General features: G+C 42.3%; 1 protein-coding gene across 13 annotated transcripts in view; it reads right to left on the bottom strand.

The window, feature by feature from the left end:
* KCNAB2 (potassium voltage-gated channel subfamily A regulatory beta subunit 2) overlaps positions 1-19,617 on the bottom strand; it is a 109,226-nt gene that overhangs the window by 53,038 nt on the left and 36,571 nt on the right. For 8 of the 13 annotated variants that reach the window (XM_038377076.2, XM_038377075.2, XM_043500059.1 and 5 more), the window contains 2 exons: positions 11,932-12,051; positions 11,216-11,257 (listed from right to left, as the gene is read on the bottom strand). In XM_038377076.2, coding sequence (XP_038233004.1) covers positions 11,216-11,257; positions 11,932-12,008 — 119 coding nt within the window. In that variant the 5' untranslated portion in view covers positions 12,009-12,051. The remainder of the gene's footprint in view (positions 1-11,215; positions 11,258-11,931; positions 12,052-19,617) is intronic. The other 5 variants (XM_038377083.2, XM_038377082.2, XM_043500064.1 and 2 more) reach the window with 1 other exon arrangement.

The following is a 19,617-nucleotide window of genomic DNA, read 5'->3' as shown; positions in this document are numbered from 1 at the left end:
TTCAATGATGCTGCTAAAAACTTTCCCTTAGAGCAGTTACTTTGAAAACTTAATTAGAATGAATGATGTCATGATGGCTGTGGTAGAGAGTAGAAAACTGCCCTCTTTTGCACACTGTCCAGTGCCTGCATATACGCTATAGAAGGTGTAATTAGTAAATGTCTAGGTATAGTCTTTTGAAAAATCCCTATATGAATGTAACCATCCTGGAAAGCTCAGAGATCTAAGAAGTCTTTAGCAAGAACATTTTTAGCTTTGCTGGATGATTCACCATTACCTGATTTGTCTTAAAGCTTTTGCAAACAAGTTGTAGATCATCACATTTATTTCTCTCAGCAGAAAAAAAAAAATAGATTTCTTCAGCTGCTTAAACTTCAGCGTATGTTAGAAGTTGGTATTGTGTCACTTTCACAAAAACCTTGTAGCATGGACTTATCAGATTGATGTTACAGATGTTTTCATAATGAATGCCTCTTTTCTGGTTGCAGAACAATTACATGGATATTATAGATAGTTATTCCAATGTATTCTGGCAGGGAAACTAGAAATGTATCAAACAGCAAAGTGCTCTCTGCATCAAGAGTTTGTGCCAGTTTCTAGATCAAAATCTGGCAGTTTGTGGTTCTTCAGATTTTTAATGGCTCCTCTGATTATATCACTGACCCTGGGTTTTTTAGCTGGTTGCTGGTTTTTGAGCACTTGCCAACATATGGTTTGCCCCTTGGTAACTGGTTAAATACATGCTCCACAGAAAATGCCACAAAAGAATTTTTTGGGGGGCACTGAACGGATTTGAGTGAACAACATAAAAGCAGAAGTTTAATCTGGTGTCAATCGGCATAACTCCATGAGTGGAATACACTGATTGACACCGGACAAGGATCTGGCTGTCATAGTCAGGCCAAAATGTCTGCCTGCACCGTCTGGAAAGCTGAAAAAGTTAGCAATCTTATTAGTGCATAAAAGTTCCACCTCAAAGTGGACGCAGCACCCTCTCTCAGCTAGACCCCTACCCCAAGAGGGGAACACAGTGACAATGGCTTGCATCAGCTAACTCTTCTGGGACTCTTGGCTGGCTGCATGCTTCAGAGGAAAATGCAATGTCTATGCAGCAGACTGCTGCAATCCGTGCATCGAGCCAATATTTTTATCTGCAGCAGCATACACGGCACAGGACCACGTCATCGAATTTACATTTAATGCAGGCTGCTGAAAATAACCTGCTGACTGTGCACAAGAGCTGTCTCTGTGAGTGACAGCACACAAACCCCTCCACCACACCAGGGTGCTCTTTGGCAGCGTGAGGATGGGAAGAGAGCTTATGATGTTTCCCCATGGCTTTTTGAAATGCCCAAAGTATTCGATGTTTCAGGTGCCTGAAGTTAAGCTCTACAGCCATAAGCAGGCACATAAATAAGTGCCTTGATTTTCAGAGAAGCTGGGGTCCTACAGTCTCCATTGAAGTCAATGCTCAGGGCCACTAGAAATCAGGCCATGTGTTTAGATACTAAGTAGGCTCCCCCTGTGGAAATGTTGGCCCTAGTATTTTATCAGTGCCTGTGGGCCACAGTTAGTGCGCTGGACAAGATGGTGCCATTCGTACCTGACCAAAGGAAGCCGATAGCGGCGTGGGCAAGTTTGGAAGCACATACCAGTTAACCACAACTGCACACGGACACTGATGCAATCTGCTTTTAGGGCCCTTCCAGTTTTCATCCTGGCAGGATGAATTCCAGTTTCTCATTGTTTTTAAAGAATGGAAACTGAGGTGATCCGGACCCAGATCAAGTTTTTATGTTGGGGCCAGAGGTCCCAATCAAGAACTCCAGAATTTTGCACTGAAGGTACTGGGGAAAACTCTGAGTCTCTGTTTCAGGGGTCAGGGCTGCTCTCACTTCTGAATCTAGTGCAAACCTGGAGTCTGTGGGTTGAACCAGAAAATGCAAAGTAAGGACATGTTCAGAAATCTAGCTGTAGTCTCCAAAGAGGTGTTAGATGGGTAGCATGAACAGCGGTAGAAGCGTCAACAATTCTTCCAGCGAACAAACAACCAGCACTTGCCCTTCCCTATGAGACACCAGCACGTTGACACCACAGTTGTACATTAGATGCAGTGATATAGCTTAGTTCTCAGTTTCTCAGCAAAACACAAGGCATAAGAATAACGACTATATAATTGCTTTTCCTGAGACAAACTCATAAGCGTCAGATGCAAGCTAAATTCTGCGGTATTTTCTCTCAAAGAGCACAGAAGATGCATCACTTTTCCAACCAACTGTAACCTCAAAAGAATCAATAACCATTAGTGTGCAAGAAATTAATGTGAAAAACCCTAAGAATTCCTGTAACAAACATTATTTCTTTAAAAAACCCTCAGATTTAGTAAATAATGTAGTGATCAAAATCCACACTTTCACACAGTGATGTGGGGAGTTAAATAGCTGGACACGCTTTTTAGAAAGAGCTTCATAAAATCATTGAAGTTAGAAATGGAAAAAAGTACTCCATCCTCTTGCCAATACAGGATCGCTTATTCGGACTATGTTTTGCAGTGCTTTGGACATTTGCAACACTCATGTCTTCCAGTGAAACTGCTGGTCAGGATCTTCTGTATTTGATAGTCACATTTTCCACTTTTCTTTCACATCAAATAAGAGGATTTTCCCATTTCCTGCTTCACTGCAGCACCCAAGGAGTTCTACCAATCTTAGTGTCTAAGGGTCTGATGCAAGCAATCAGAATTTCACCTGAGTAAGGAGGGAAGGGCTGGACTATATGAAAAATGAAGGACTGTATTTAAAGAGTAAAAGCAGAAATTAGTAAGCCTGCTAGGATATATACCTGTATACCTAGCGTCACAAGAATTCTTTGGACGGATGCAGTCAGCTCTCCCAGTTCCATTTCTTGTACTATTTGCTGATTGAGGACTTAATACAAATTAGAGGCAAACCTACAATCCTGCACAATAGTTTTTTAGGGTCCTATCCAGTTGCAATTAAAGTCATCGGACAGACTGAGATCAGTGGGAGCTGGACCTGATCTGGCTTGAGGAACGCAAGGCTGGCTGATCAGAGGCACAGCTTGAACTTGGCATCTCAACTTTTATGTATTTTCGCTTTTGGTTAACATTACTTAGCGGCAAGGGTCGACAGCAGAGTAAAGCCATTTTAATCATCAATACACAGTCATAGTCGTTTATAAAAAAGTATTTAACATAACATGGACATGAACAAAATCGCAGTTTGGGATTATAAAACCTGCAAAAGTCTAAACAAAAAAATATAAAAATGCACGAGTGACTGTTAAATTATCTCAGATTTCCGGTCTGTTTTTATGCATCACAAAAAACAAAAGAATATGACATGAGAATTTCAGCAAACAAAAAATAATTGTATTTTTTAGAACATATACAGCAATTAAAAACATAAGAAGTTCCAACATGCATCACATATGTGAAAGGCGGAACGAGTGGAGGCTATATTAAGAAAGCAATGGTCTAAAGTAAGCAAATTAGCAGCTGGTTTCTATTAACAGTTTTATTCTTTAAAATATAAGCATAGAACTTGCTTGAGTCAACAGTTTGGAGGTAACTGAACCGCCTTCTCTAAAATATAAACAAACCATACAAACATGGAATTCACTTGTACAGTGGAACTAACTGAGAATATTTCAAGATACCCAGCTCCGAAGACATGATAAAATCTATTGTAACATCACCAGAAATGGGAAAAACCCTAACATTTATGAGCCAGCAGCACTAATTATAAGGTATGAACAGACAGTTTACAAATAGGATTAGTTTCAACCTGACACATCGTAGCTTTGGCATCTATTTCTCTTGTAAAAGATTTATTTCTCATTTTCCTACAGACAGAAAGCTACTGAACTACAAAGAGTTCCTGCCTCCACCAACGGAGCAGGCATCTTCCTTTAAAAGAAAAAATACAAGATCCTAAATATTATTTCCTAGACCACTTCCTATGTTAAGAAAGCACAGATTATCTATCTATCTATCTACATATACACACACACATATTTCATAATATCAAAAAGACTCTGCCTATCTGTTCCGATAGCTTCAGGAAAAACAGAAACTCACCCGGTTTCTTGGAATCCTGCTCATTAAAAGAAAAGTTCTAGCTTATTAGGGGTTCCTCAGATAGCTATAAAAGAAAGTACTGCTGGGTTGTTGTTTTTTTTTTTCCATCATGGGAGTGTCAAAACTAAATGTCAAAAGCAATTGGTGAATAAGACAGTCACTCCAGAGCCAAGTATTTAGCAGGCGCTCCATTAGTTCTATTAGGGTATTTTCCTCTTAGCAAACAGAAGCTAAATTATTCATGACCTTCTCCCTCTCTAAAAGCCTGTGGATGTGCAGCCGCTTTATGAATATTGGCATCATTTACTTTTTTATAAAAGCAGATACTTGTCTGACGCTGAGGATAGGCACATCCCAATGATAGGTTCCACCTCTAACGAGTCATAGTTCTGATGATGAGGTACTGTGGTGGTAAGTGCTATAGAAAGCCTATAAATAAACTCGAAGTGCAGTTCCTTCTATCACGCTGGAGTAACTCCCTTGGAGTTGGTGGAGTTACACTGGTATTAAAAAGAAAAGGAGTACTTGTGGCACCTTAGAGACTAACAAATTTATTAGAGCATAAGCTTTCGTGAGCTACAGCTCACTTCATCAGATGCATTTGGTGGAAATGAGCTGTAGCTCATGAAAGCTTATGCTCTAATACATTTGTTAGTCTCTAAGGTGCCACAAGTACCCCTTTTCTTTTTGCGAATACAGACTAACACGGCTGCTACTCTGAAACTGGTATTAAACCAATGCAACAGGGAATCAGGATCTACAGCTGAACAGTGTGACACTGGCAGACCAGGTGTCAGCTCATGCCAAGGTCCCAGGTCTCATTGAATACTGAACTTACAAATGCAGAGCTGGAAATCAGTCTTGCTTACCTGTGTATTAGCACTATCCAAATAGATATTAAATGTTAAATTGATAAGAATGTGTTTAGATTTTATGAAACACTGGTAGGATGCCGCATGTATTGATCTCATTTATAATCTCTCCAGCCCACGGTATAAAGTTATGCTGTTTGCCACACATCTTGTGTACCAGAGGAGCACTTTACCTTAATCAATGCTTCTTTTCCTGTTTAGTGAGTTACACAATTTACAGAGGTTTACAATGCAATCAAAGGACAGACTTTGTTGATTGCATTACTAACTCCATCCAGGAAGGAGAGACCTGCACATGAACTCATCCCATCAGCTTGAATTCTGGGCTCTGGGGGTGGGGAATAAAAATCGCTGACAAGGAGAAACTGGTCTCTTTGCTGTTTGGCCTCTCACAAGGGCTGGAGCTAAGGAACAAATGTAGAGATCCCCAGGGTCAATCTGGGTTAGCCCTAAAAGACATTCAGTGGACAGATTACAACATCTCTGTCGCCTTTTGGAACCACAGACTAACTTATTTGTGCATATATATTGCCCATTTTAACTTGTAAGTAAATCTCTCATTTCTTTTTCCTAGTTAAAAAATCCTTTTTGTTAGTTTACTCTTGGATTGGCTACAAGCATTGTCTTTGGTGAGAGCTCTAAGGTACAAATTGACTTGGGTTACATGAGTGATCTCTTGGGACCTGAATCTTTAATGATTTTTGGTGTAAGTGACCATTTATAGAATCATAGGACTGGAAGGGACCTCGGGATCTAGTCCAGTACCTTGCACTCATGAACTTATCGCTAAGTCCAGCTTGCCTGGGTGGCAAGACAGACCGAAGTGCCTGAGGGGGCTGTCTGTGATACCATGGTAAGACTGGCACAGTGCTTCAGGAGTTCCTATTTGTTACTGGGTTGATGAAATCTAATTATAGAACATACCACCATGTTGGGGTGTCTGCCCTGCTTTTTGATAGTCTGCCCTGAGGTTGGCATTCACAGTCATGAACCACTCCAGACACCACAACAAACAGTTTGAAGTAAAAACTTTTCTCCAGTACGTAGTTTGAAAACAAATACTAAGAACAGTTCTATTATACACAGATAGATATTAAAAGTTCTTGCTATTTGTGAAAGCAAAGGTTCCATGGAGACTTTCATTATAACCCTCTAATATTCTCAAAGTCTAAAAAAGTTCTCTTAACTGGCAGAAGTCCATGCTTGGTCTAAGCCCAGACGCGAGTTTGTCAGGGAAACTACGGCCAAATGTATGGACTCACTTTTAAGTCACACCCAGGTAAAAGGAGAAAAACCAAAACACACTTTTTATAGCAGAAAGAACAAGCCTATTTGGATGTAAACCAAAAAATGACTAAAAACTACAAATTGAGACTCACTAGGTTAATAAAAAGAAAAGGAGGACTTGTGGCACCTTAGAGACTAACAAATTTATTTGAGCATAAGCTTTCATGAGCTACAGCTCACTTCATCAGATGCATTAAGTGGAACTACTAGGTTAGTAGTTCTCCGAGATTGCTAGAGAAACAGCAAACTGATGGGAGAATCAGTTCTGCACAGGGCAGCGTGACATTTCCACTACGTTCAGAATTCCAACACTATTTAGTGAGGCCGTGGAATCACAAATACACAACAGCAGTGAGCTATGCAGGTGAGGTGTCTAAACGGTTATTTTCACTGTGGAGTTGAATACATTTTTTTTTTGACCAAGTGGCTGTGGAAGTGCACAGTGAACTCAGCAGAGGGATTTAAGGGGTGAGGGGGGAATCAAACACAAAAATCTCAACGTTAGGGTCACCTTTTACACACTCAAAAGTCAGGAGGAAATGCAGAAGTTATGGGGCCCAATACTGAAGTTTAACTAAATCGTGCTCAGCTCAGCACTAGGGGATGGAGTTTGAGGGGGCATTCAGACAACCTGGATCCTGTGGCTGGCCAGAACCCAGTGTAAGTTAGAGCAACATCGTGGCTGTTCCAACTCACTCCCACCTGCCACAGTCACCCCCAAGCAGCCATTAGAGTAGCTGCGGATTGCCAGAGGGATGCCACCCCCTCTCCCCCAATGCACTTGCTACCCCATGGCTGTAACAGCATGGCACAGGGCACTCTACGCCAGGCCTGTGCCATCCAAAGATTCTAGCTCACCAGGGGAGCCATTAGCTGGCCAGTTGCACTTTCCAGCCTTTTGGGACTGCTGTAGTGGCACAAAGGGATTTGAACTGGGCCACGGATCAGGCCAGCGGTACTCTCATGGAGCATTTTGAATGGCTCGTTACAAAGTAACCTACACTGGGCCCAGGTCTGCTTAGTGCTTATAGGTTACTAGAAAGTGAAAATAATAATAGATTTCTACGAAGTTACCAAGGAATTACCTTGTCTTTTGAATTGTCTGCTTTGAGCATTTACGCATAGCCTTACATTACGATATGTTCAGGCACACGAGTCACTGCTAAATGGCGAACATAAAGCCACCAAATACACTAATAAAATAAAGAGAAAAAGAACATTTATAAAGCTCTGACTCTACAAACATGCTCACATGTAGCTTCAAGCCCACTGACCCTTAAGGGACTGTCTCATACTCAAACAGGTTAGGAAGCATTTGCAGGTCAGGGGGCAATAGAACCGATCTTGCTCCCCCCTGACTTTGATGGTAAATCACCCTTTGCTATCTGTGATGCACAGTCACACCTGAAGAGAGCACATGTCAAGCAAAGCAAGTGGAAGTCCACGAGATCCTATTAAGGAGAAAAGTGCATGAGGAGTTTTAACTTTTTAATCCATCCTCTCTTTTCAGTGGCACTAATAAGTGGCCATTACTAATACTGACCATGTGCCAAACAACTCATCTGAATTGTTCTTTAGATTTCTTCCATGCCTAGAATTCCCCAGATTTCCATAAACCACCTGTTGATTGCTCAAGGTAATAAATATTAACTGAAAAATATTTCCATTATTTGTGCAGCATTTGTGATTAGTTGTTTTGCTTTAATTAGCTATTTAATCATTGCTTTGCATATTGTTGTATAGTCAGTGTAGCTGAGTGATCACTAACTACATAGCTAGGAATGCATGAGGATAAAATGTTATGACAGTGTTAATGCTGCAAAAACAGGATCATGAAAACTATTACTCCACCAGTTGTTTAAGACACTTCTCCCTCTTTTATAATCTTACCTTACCCCCTCTCTTGCCCCATCCCCCTTCTGTTACAATACTTATTCTGTTTCATTCATGTGGCTTTATGTATGTATAAGTTGAGAACTTCAATTAACAAAGAAGTGTGCAGATTTGGGCTAGAGTGCCAAAAGCAGCCTCATACTTCCTTATCATCCACACTTGTGTCTGGATCAGTGATTGGTTCAGCAATTTGCTGTACTGTTACATCATTAACTTAAGCCTCCGGCAATGTTCAAATAGTTTCCAGCACTCCAATAACACAGAATTTGTAGGGGGTAAATGTTTCCTTCAATTTTAGACAGTAAAAGGATGAAGAAAAATTATTTCGTCTTAGACCCAAGGTAATGGTGTTTCTCTTAATGCACATATCCAGATTAACAGGGCCTGGACAAGAGCTCTGGGGAAAAACAAGTAGGTCTGGGTTTTGTCAACACATCCTCTCAGTTGTGTAGCAGCCTCACCCTGAGAAACATGCGTGTGTTGTAGTTGAGTCAAAAGACAGGAGTATTGACACCACCACACTCTTTTCAGAGTAGCAGCCGTGTTAGTCTGTATTCGCAAAAAGAAAAGGAGTACTTGTGGCACCTTAAAGACTAACGAATTTATTTGAGCATAAGCTTTCATGAAGTGAGCTGTAGCTCACGAAAGCTTATGCTCAAATAAATTTGTTAGTCTCTAAGGTGCCACAAGTACTCCTTTTCTTTTCACCACACTCTTGTATTCTGAACGACTATTTTTGAACCAAAGACATCAGGACACAAGTATCCCCATTTCTGATTTTGAAAATATGGTTCCCTTAGTATGTAATAGATGGGTTCTGAGTGCCAGAATGGAGATTGCTCCATTATCTTAGCTGAAAGAGCCACTGCTGCACTCTGCTACACCCAGATCCTAGGGTCCCTTGAACAGAGGGTGATCAGACGACAAATATGAAAAATTGGGATGGGGTAGGGAGGTAATAGGAGCCCATATAAGAAAAAGACCCCAAAATCAGGACATCTGGTCACCCTACTTGAACGGCTGAGTCAATGTAAACATATATTTCATTGGACGATCAACACACCACAGACAAACATTTTGGCTACGGAGCTCCCCAGCAGGCTCCTAATCATCCCTAACTCTCATCTCATGTCTCAGATAAGTGAGAAAATTTATTATGTGCCACAGGCTGTACCTCTAGCTCTGCAGGCCAAAGTTTTCAGAAGTGACTCGCCAATTTGGACAACTCCATTTTTACATATTCCAACTAGTAATACTTTAAAGGAGCTTGATTTTCAGAAAGAGCTAAGCTCCCATGTCAGGGAATCAGGCCCCTTTAAGGGGTCTCAAGCTGGTCACCCAAAAACGGAGGCACCAAAAATCACTAGTCACTAATCTTAGCCAATAAATTTAAGATGGTACTGTCCATTCTGGCCAGTGTAATATGGTATGTGAAAAGGTCAAGTGTCTGTCTCTTTCTCAACAAGGATGGGATGGAGATGTAACCAAATTTGTACACTAGACTGTCCTGGGTTTTTTATTTTGATCATTGCCATTTCTGATCTGGCAATTCTTTGGATTTCCAACACACTGCCATCCAAAAGTACTTCACACTTTACTAAATTATTGTAAACAAATTGCACACGCGCGCACACGCACTTCTTATTTTGCCTATGATTAAATTAAATGCAGCCATCTCAGTAATTTAAACGGTAGTTCAGATAATCTGTACAGATTAATTTTCACAAGCCGAACAATATACATACTTCTGCAGCACAAGCATGAAAACTAGGATCATGCAAGTAGCTGGCTGAATTTGAATTGCAGAGCTGATTTTCTAACTTTTCCATTCTGCAAGGATAAGGCCTTTTCCTGTAGCCATATGGTAAGGCCTAAGAGCTTTGTCTGCTGCCATATTAGGAGAGTAGCAGCCATGAGCTAAGGAGAAAGTCGCATTCTCACATTCCATCTAAATTACATTAAAACACTGTAATATCAGGCTGATAAGAAGGAGATCCTGACCTAATAGCACCCACTATCACCAGATAAAGAAACAGATCTTAAAATGGTTAAAGAAAATTTAATTTGATAGCATCCTGTCAGGCAAGAAATCACTTATCAATAGTTGTGGTTGTGAAATCCTCATTTCTTTACTATTTTATCTTTATGTTCCCCACTTCCTTATTGTTTGTCTGTATGGTCTCTGTCTGGTTCTTTGATTGTTTCTGTCTGTTACACAATTAATTTTGCTAGGTGTAAATTAATTAAGGTGGTGCGCTATGACTGGATAGAAAATTGTGTTACAATATGTTAGGATTGGTTAGTAAAATTTTAGTAAACTGATTGGTTAAGATGCAGTTAAGCAGGAGTCAAGTTTCACTATATAAACTGGGGTCCAAGAGGAAGTTCTTTTGGAACCAACTCCAGGACATAGCTCCAAGAACAAAGGTGCCAGACCTCAACACCCTGTCAATGACACCCTGCAGAAACTGGAGTCCCCCAGATGGACCTGATCCTGACTGGCCATCAAGAAAAGTTCAACAGTCTTATTGGGAGTGGTGAGCATTGTATGTGTAGCGTGTGCATTCTGTTTTGGTGATTGTTAATAAACAGAGGGTAAGTAGGATATTACTGTGTAAGGCTCTTTCACTGGTAAAAGACCCCTTAAACCCGCAAAAGATTAAGCCCTGAGTCCACAGGGAATGGAAGTTTGCTCGAAGTCCAGGGGAGTAGAGCCCAGAGGAGTAGAGCCCACATGGGGTAAAGTTAGAGTGCTTAATGAAGAGGGTTACACCTGAGCCATAGGAACAGATTGAGGGTGGGTGCCTAAATTAAGAAGGTTTCGTCTTGAGCCCTAGGAACTAGGTAGAGGTGGGTGCCTAGAGTGCGCAAGTGACAGAGAATTTTGTGCGGGTAACAATTCCCTTCAGGCTGCCAGAGCCAACACCTGCTGAGGTTGATGATACATAACATGTCATGCACCAGGATGGGTTGAGACCCCTTCTGAAACGTGCCCTTCTGTAATTATACCCATCGCTACTTTTCAGTCCCATTTGTTATAAAAAAAAATAACAGACTCTGTTACCTGTAGAACTGGAGCTGTCGTTTGGGACTCCCGTACCGAGCACTTCCGACAGCAAGGGAAAGAAAGAAGAAATATTCCACAAATCGCATTAACAACTGGGAAGTGCCAGAAACAGAAAGCTTAGTCTCAGTTCATCCTGCAATGATCTTTGTGCTCTAGCGAACCCATTCGGTTCATCTCCATCAAAGTCTCTATAAGGGTTTAATGTCTGCACAGTTTCTCTTCACTGAGAGGAGCTGAAAAGCTCTGTGAAAGCTTGACAACAATGCCACCAAGTGGGGGAAAGAATTATGGGCACAAAATTCGTTCAAGGCATGTGTGCGAGCGGACTCTGGCTCACCTGATTCAACAGAATGTCATTCAATGTTAAAAAAATAAAGTGAAATACAGAAAACATACTCTTAAACCCTTAAATGTAATAGATTATTTGAAAAGAAATTGACAAGTGAACCATTCCTTAAAACAACCGGCACCAAATCTCAGAAGGAAGCTTAAATATTGTTTATGCTATCCAGTGTTTGCACAGTTCTGGAAATGAATTTTCTGCAAGTATCTTCAAAAATCAAGGTTTGGATTTTAGGATAGAATAGTGGCTGCCTCAGGGTCATGACAACTGGTTTGCCCTATTTTTCAAAAAAATGCAAAACATGTGCTCCCCGTAACAAAGAGAGCTTCTGTGTAGTCGGGGAAGCTATAAACTCGGTTGCATGGCTCACCTGTAAATCATCCCTGGAGAGCCAGTCTGTCTTAGCGAGAGTCGAGCCGGGGAGTCAGTGGTAGATTCTGGATACATTGAGCCAGCCTCAGTTTTCAAGCTCAGTTTTCTTTTTTACCTTCTAAAAAGATATAGAATAAAAAGTTACAACCAGAGTAAATTGAATTTTAAAGCACATGAATTTTTATGTTTCCTCTCATTACTTTCTCTTAGTGAGCAGGGAATATTCCCATTGGTTGGAGCTGATGTGGGGGTCAGGACTCTGGGTTCTAATCCTGCCTCTACCACTAATTCACCATGAGCTATCGGGCAGATCACCACCTCTGGGAATAATACGGATGGTCATGAGACCATAGGTTAGGAGCTCTCAAAATGGGGGCTGGGACCCTTGAGGGGGTTGCAAGATTATTGCTGGGGGGGGTCATGGAATGTCAGCCTCCACTCCACACCCTGCTTTGCCTCCAGCAGTTATAATGGTGTTAAATATATATATATATATAAAAAGTGTTTTTAATTTATATGGGGGGGTCACACTCAGAGGCTGCTATGTGAAAGGGGTCACCAGTACAAAAGTCTGAGAACCACTACCATTGGTCCATTGCCAGTACCAGACGCTGCAGAGTGGAAGACAATTATGGAATAACCTCCCCACAGGGGACATCTCATCCTGACCCCCACTCAGCTGCGGGTTATGTCCTGAGTCAGGAGAGGTTACATACTTTTCACATAAATTGCATCATTTTAAAAATCCTGCTGAGTTTGTTCTCATTATCCATGTACACGGCAAATTTCTTCTGAATGCTGCTCAGCAAACACGTCAATGACATACTGTGGCAATGAGATCCACAGGTTAATTATGAATTGTGAAGAGGAGTATTTCCTTCTACTGGTTTCAAATTTCCTGCTGTTCGCTTTCATTGAATGTCCTCTTGTTCTCCTATTCCAATAAAGGCTAATTAGGGGTATCCGATGTTTAATTTCTATACCCCTATCTTGTCATCCCCCCTTGCTCATCTCCTCTCTAAACTGATGAATCTGAACTGTATTGATCTCTCTTCATCTGGAAACCTTTCCACCCTCCCATCACTCTCACTGTCAGTGCCTCCTATTTCTGCTATATCCTTTTAGACACAGGGCGACCACTATTTCAAGCGGCAGAGGCATTTTAAGTACAAGAGTTGAAATTGCACTTAATAGTTAGATGACATGCCATCAGCACTGTGATTCCATCTACACTAGGACTGCCCTGATGTTGTCCCTACCAGAGAGAACAGACATCAGCAACAGTGGGAAAATATTGTCAAGTTTTCCTCGTGTAGACAGGTCTCAAGAAACTCTAGGTATATCCCTTCTCATCAGAACTATGCCAGAACTCAGGAAACTTTATATAAACATGAAAAGAAAAGGAGTACTTGTGGCACCTTAGAGACTAACAAATATATTTGAGCATAAGCTTTTGTGAGCTACAGCTTATGCTCAAATAAATTTGTTAGTCTCTAAGGTGCCACAAGTACTCCTTTTCTTTTTGCGAATGCAGACTAACATGGCTGCTACTCTGAAACCTATATAAACACGGATGCTTTAGATACTTCAAGGTCAAACTACGTAAATGTCCAAGTGCCCACGACACTAGACTATTGACAAGGAAGAACAGATTTGTATTTATACTTTAATGCTGGGGTTTTCAAAAGGTGCTTAACTTCTATAGACCAACTCCTACTGAAAGTCAGGGGGAGGGGTCACTCATTCCTTCAGGCAGCTTTCAAAAATCGCAGCCTAAATTCGCACAGATGCTCTGTTACTGATTTTGGAACTTACACCTTGCTTGAAACACACATATGTACATGCAAATTTTTTTCATCTTTAGCAGGACTGTGGATTATTAGTTGCACAAAAATTAAGCACAACCAAGTGACAATTGAAGAAGCTGCTGTAACTTTGTGCCTGTGTCCCTAGGCCATTTGCAGCTGTGGAACAAGCCAAATCGAGATGTTTTCTTGTTAATTATCTAGCACCCAAAGCTATGCTGAGCACCTAACAACTGGACTGGCAAACATACAGTAAGAACTGCTATATCTCAAATGGCATAAACTATGTACAAACTATAGAGAACATGAACGGATGTGCAATCACGTTGCTTATTGCACTATTGGAAGGTGCTTGGATACCATGGTGGTGGGCATAGTATAAGTATCCATATAGACTGGAACAGAAGACAGAAAGTTAACAAAACTAGAGCAGCAAACTCCATCTCAATCCCTCCAGCAACATGCTCTATATGATTCTTGAAGTCTCTGAGTTCATAACTCAGGAATCATTTTGAAGCAGTTCATCATCATCTGTGACCTATAACTCACACCTGGAGCAGATCACGCTATCAGTTAACCCAGACAACAGCATTATGCATCTCCACGAATCAGGACAAGTGCAAATCTGTGGATGAAAAGTAGCAGCCTGCTTCCAAAGGATGGTCAGAGCTACTATGGTGGAGTTTGAAGCTCCAGCCTTACATTTCCCTGTTTTTTAACCAGCCATAATTCCAGAAAATACCCAAGAATACCAACCAGCAAACTCAGAGAAACCAAACTGCAGAACAATACCATTCAAAGGCAAAGTTCTCAGTTGTGTAGTTAGTTTACAGTCAGGAAACAGCTCTGCCCCCTTAAATACACCTAACACATGGGCCTGGCATGTGGGGGTCTGTACTTACGAGTAACTGAGCATTGCATTGTACTGCTCCATTCCCTTATTGTTTCAAAGTCATTAAATGCCAGTTTAAATCAACAGATGCCAGACTCCATCATAAACACAGAAATGACTCTTCAAAAGTCAACAATACAAACAAGTGATGGAAGGGCCATCTCTAAATCTCACAGAGGGGAAGTTACGATGACATGCAGGTAGGGAGGGGTGGGAAGCGGAATACAGATGGGGCCTGAAGAACAGCTCCTACCGAATGGAGATGGTACTCTTGATGCCCAAGAGCTGTACTGAAACAGTGAGACAGCCAGAGGGCAGCAGATGAAACAGAAACAGAGCAGTTCCACAAGGATTCACCCTCTCCCACTTCAAATTCCCCGTCCCTCACCCACATGGAGGTAGGCAGAGTGAGAAGAGACGAGACAACTGGGGTCCTGACTAGTGTGAAGGTTGCGTTAGCAAAGCTCTGCCCTGCATCGGAGGTTTCTTCACACTTTCCCTTTACTAAGGTCTATGAAGTTTGATGCCTGAAACATTAAAAACGTTTTCCTAGCCAGAAATTCGAGTGCGGAGGCTTCCGTGCTAGACGGAAGAGAAAATACTTCAGATTTTCCTGCAAACATAGTGTGATTGAAGAAATGGGATTATAAAAGCACCAGCAGGAACTGTGCTTATCTGCATACTGCTAACCTGATTTGCCAACCCATTAAATGTGAAGAGGAAAACCTGAGGTTTTTAAAGAAAAGGCATTTTATGGCCCTGCAAAGACTCATCTACTAGATTTTCCCCCCACACACTGAGTTGCACTATAGTAATTTAAGGTGTAATTTTAAATTGGTTTAATGAAATCAGTATGAAAGGCTATGTGGACATTTAGTTTAAACCAGGCTTATTTTGGTCTATCTTAAGTTGATCAGGAAGAAGTTTAAGATAAACCAAAATAAGCCACTCACACTGAAATTGGAGTATCCGCACAGGGGTTTGCACTGGTTTAAATAAACCGGTTTAATTACACGGGGACAAGTGTGTATGTAGACAAAGCTGTAGGCACATATGCAAATGTCTTCCAGGTCAGAGGCTTTGGGTCCTCTCTGCCCTTGTAACCAGGTGCCCTTACCATGTCCCCTCACTCCCAGCCTATACAATGGATGTCTTTGTCATGAGCAATTCTGGGGGAGGAGAAAAACATGACATTTGGTTTCTTTTGCCTTTGTCTTTTAAAACTGTTATTTCCTTTGGCTACAGCTAGAGCAGCCTGAGGCCAGGTCCATAATACAGCCCTATTGCTCTGTAGCCACGTCGCTCAGAGGTGTGGAAAATCCAGACCGTGAGCGATGTACTTATACTGACCTAACCCCCTGCATAGACAACAAGCTTCTCCCATTGATACAGCTGGGGCCTCTCAGAGAGGTGGATTAAATATGCCAACAGGAGCTGTCCTGTATGTAAAGATAAACCCTCAGATGCGATGATCGGTAGCAAGAGCGCATTTGTGTACGTGTAGTCTGGCTGCTCCGCGATTCTAGTCCACTGCTCTTGCGACGAGTTCTTCACACCGTTATGTCTTTCTCCAATTCGATGATGTTAGCATTAAAAACACAACAAAAATACCACATGGGAACTGCCAAGTAGGTTCTACCCAAGGCACAGCGGGCAGGAACGTAGTAAAACACATTCTCTACCCAAAAGAGCACGTTGTAAAATAGGTCCCTGAAGAACAAAACTACATTCTGCCCCCAAGAGTGACTGGGGATGGGGGGGAGCTCACACTACACGTCAGAAGAACAGAGTAAGGAGATGTCGCCTGGTCCATTGCCTCCTCCCTCCCCCTCCCTGTCCCTGTCCCTGCTCTCCCTCTCCAGGTGGGACAGGAAGGTCAGAGTGAAAGAGAATATCACAACCCAATGCACACAGTGCAAAGAGAATGAAGCTCCAACTAGTCAACAGGCAACCTGAGAAGTTCACCATCATTCCTTCTCCCTGCCAGTGAAACTAAAGAGCTCTGAACAATAGCCTCTACCCCATGCAAAGAAACAGCAGCACCTCACAGACAACCGCTCGCTCTGGACAGAAGCCACACAGCAAAGCATGGAGACAGAGGCTCCTTAAGGCTGGGCAAGCTGGCCCGTGCATCAGAACAGCAGGGGTAGAAAATGAGGAGAGGAAGCCAAGTATGTAAGGCGATAAAACACCCACAATCTATGCAGGGCTGAAGGCATGAAACAAATACCTTCTCTTTCACAGGTTTCTAGGCAGCCAGCACAGAGCCAGACCACACAAGTCACCCTTCAACCTGCCCTTCAAATAACTTGAAATGAAATTTAATAAAGTGCACTAAGGAAATCAAATTTGATAATACGTTCATCCTGCATTATCTCACTTGCTTCAAATCCCTTCACAGGGCTCATCAGAGGGAAGCACATTTTTGTTGAATTTAATACTTTTTGGGGGGAGAACTGCATGTCCCCTTTTAATTCTGTATCCAGCCAGTGCCATCTGCTGTCAAGTCTCCTCTTCCAGCTTTGGTCAGGATTACAGAAAAATTCAATGCTCTTTTATACACTAATTTTTTAAAGTAAGCAGTCTTTTCTCCCCACAAAAATTCCTTTACCCTGGAATCAACTAGCCAATTTCATCCCACATAGGAAATGAAATATTTCCAGAATCCTGGTCTAGCTTTCTTCAGTAACTCTGAATTCCAGACACACACACACACACACACACACACACACACACACACACACACCTCGGTCCTGACTGGAATGCTGAACAGATTTCCAGCTGCTCTGCAGCCAGTGCTACCCAATAGAAATCAACTGCATCAGTCAAGTAACCAACCCCTCCAGAGACACGACGCTGAAAATAACGTAGTGCAAGTTACAGCCCCTGCACCAAACCTGCAGAGCTCAGAACAGGAGCAAGTCAGGGAAATAACAACAGAGCCCTGCAACACTGCACAGCCCACCCAAATGAACTGTTGCATAATAATAGTGGAGAGAGGGAGCTTACATCTCTTAATGGGGACTGGAGAGTTTGGGGAGTCTAGTGATGCCGGAGACTTTGGAGGGGGGAAGGGATGGGAAACGGGGTGCCAGTTTCTCTCTTAAGCACCCCATGTTGCAGCATTTGCATACAGTACCTGAGCAGACAGAACCAGGGCTGCAAACAGCTGCTCATAACTGGTGGGAAGCATGGAGGGTGCCAGGAGGATGTTAAAATGAAACACGGCCTAAGATGCTTGGGTGTCTGCGTGTGGAACAGGGGAGTAGAACCCGGACTCCAAGATGGGACAGCCAGTAATGTCGGAAGTGGTCGGCATTATCCTAGTCAGACAATGAGAATCCTGAGGGGTTTAACTGGTTAACCTAGAGTCTAAGTTAGTGTTGCAAGTTGTGTGCCTTTTATTCTACACCTCTAGAGCACATGGATAGCTGCAGTCTAAAAATAGACTCACTTGGCTCATTAAAAATAAAAAAAAAAAAAAAAAAAAAGGAAGAGATTCAACCTCAACGCCTTCCTCCCTCCCTCCCTCCCTCCCTCCCTCCCCAAAGCCGATTTTGTATGAACCAATGTATGGCTCCAGTAAAGAAAGCCATGGCCACTGTATTTGCAGAAAGGCAAGCAGGAGAATACGAGATACTGTTTGCTTCATTAGGCCACTTCTCAGCAGCAGTGTTCTTTGGTTACTATTAGGAAAGGGGTGAATCCTGTCAAGGCTGAAGCTTTGCAAACCTCAGACTATGTTCTGCAAGTTTGCTAAAGTTCCTCTGAATCCACAAACCCTTTCTCCCCTGCAATGTAAACCAACCCGTCCCAACAAACCACATGCTTTTTTTTCCTAGCTGAAAGGAACATAAGAGCTCCCACAACAGCTCAAGTGCCCTGCGTATGGTACCAGTGCTGCATTGACTTTCCACCAGAAAATCTGTTTCCCCCCCACCTCCCTCCTAAGCAAAATGGGAATCAAGTGAACTGTTTCTACAGGGTCCAGAAGTACGTTACACATTTCACAAGTGAAGGGTCCAGTTTGGGAGGGATTGAAGTCAGCCAAAGCTGGGAATTTCAAAATAAGCTATGAGAGTTAGGCACCCAGTTCTCATTGAAATATCTATGGGAATTGGGTGCCTCATTTCCTTTAGCCATTTTGAAACTCGCAGCCAGAGTTTGTCCATTTCTGGTTATTATAAAGCTACACTGTAGCTTAATGAGAGGAAAATCCTCCTAACCTCATCTAAAGGCAAGCAGGCACACAAGCAAGCATACACTCCTCCTAGAAGTAAAAAGTGAAAATGGCATATGTGAGGGTCTTCATTTTATCAAGATACTGTACATGGGGGGGAGGGGGGAGGTTAGTCAGCCACTGACACTGAACCACGAGAGCCCTGGAATCGTCGTGAGCAATGCACCAATAGCTCTATCTTCACTGTCACAGAGGAGAAGCTGGAAGGCCACACACAAGCAACCTACCTGAGTTTTGATATTTAGATGATCCAGCCTTCCTAGACTACTGCCCTGCACTACACTGCGCAGGCAGACATGGAGATATGGCCCACCCTCACAGCTGGGTCAGTCCCATCTGTGTGGACTGAGCAGTTTCACTTACTTTTTGATTAAAAAAAATTAAAAAAAAAAAGCCAGTTACATAAAGCAGCCTGCACCCTGCAAAAAGGCAAAGGCAGTTTCCTTCTTCCGTTCCAAAGTGCTGATTTCACAACGGCAACCTCAAACATCCTTTGTGCTGCAGGCACAGCAACCAAACCAATTCCTCCTTCCTTCAGCGTCAACAGCGTAAGGTCCGTCACTATTCCTCTCTGTTGGTCACTCCAGAAGTCCCTTAATTTTATAGTCATAACATTTAAAAAGACCATGTCCAAGCCCATCAGCTGTTTCTGACCCAGTGGTGTGCTTGGTTCTCTACACTGTAAGTGTCTGGTATTCTGAGGGTGAAATGACCTTTCCAGATGAGCTGTTTCTCAGTGAGACCTGG

Source organism: Dermochelys coriacea, chromosome 18, assembly GCF_009764565.3.
Source record: "Dermochelys coriacea isolate rDerCor1 chromosome 18, rDerCor1.pri.v4, whole genome shotgun sequence".
NCBI lineage: Eukaryota > Metazoa > Chordata > Testudines > Dermochelyidae > Dermochelys > Dermochelys coriacea.
Note: the sequence above shows the minus strand (reverse complement) of the source record. Positions and strands in the feature narration are given on the sequence as shown.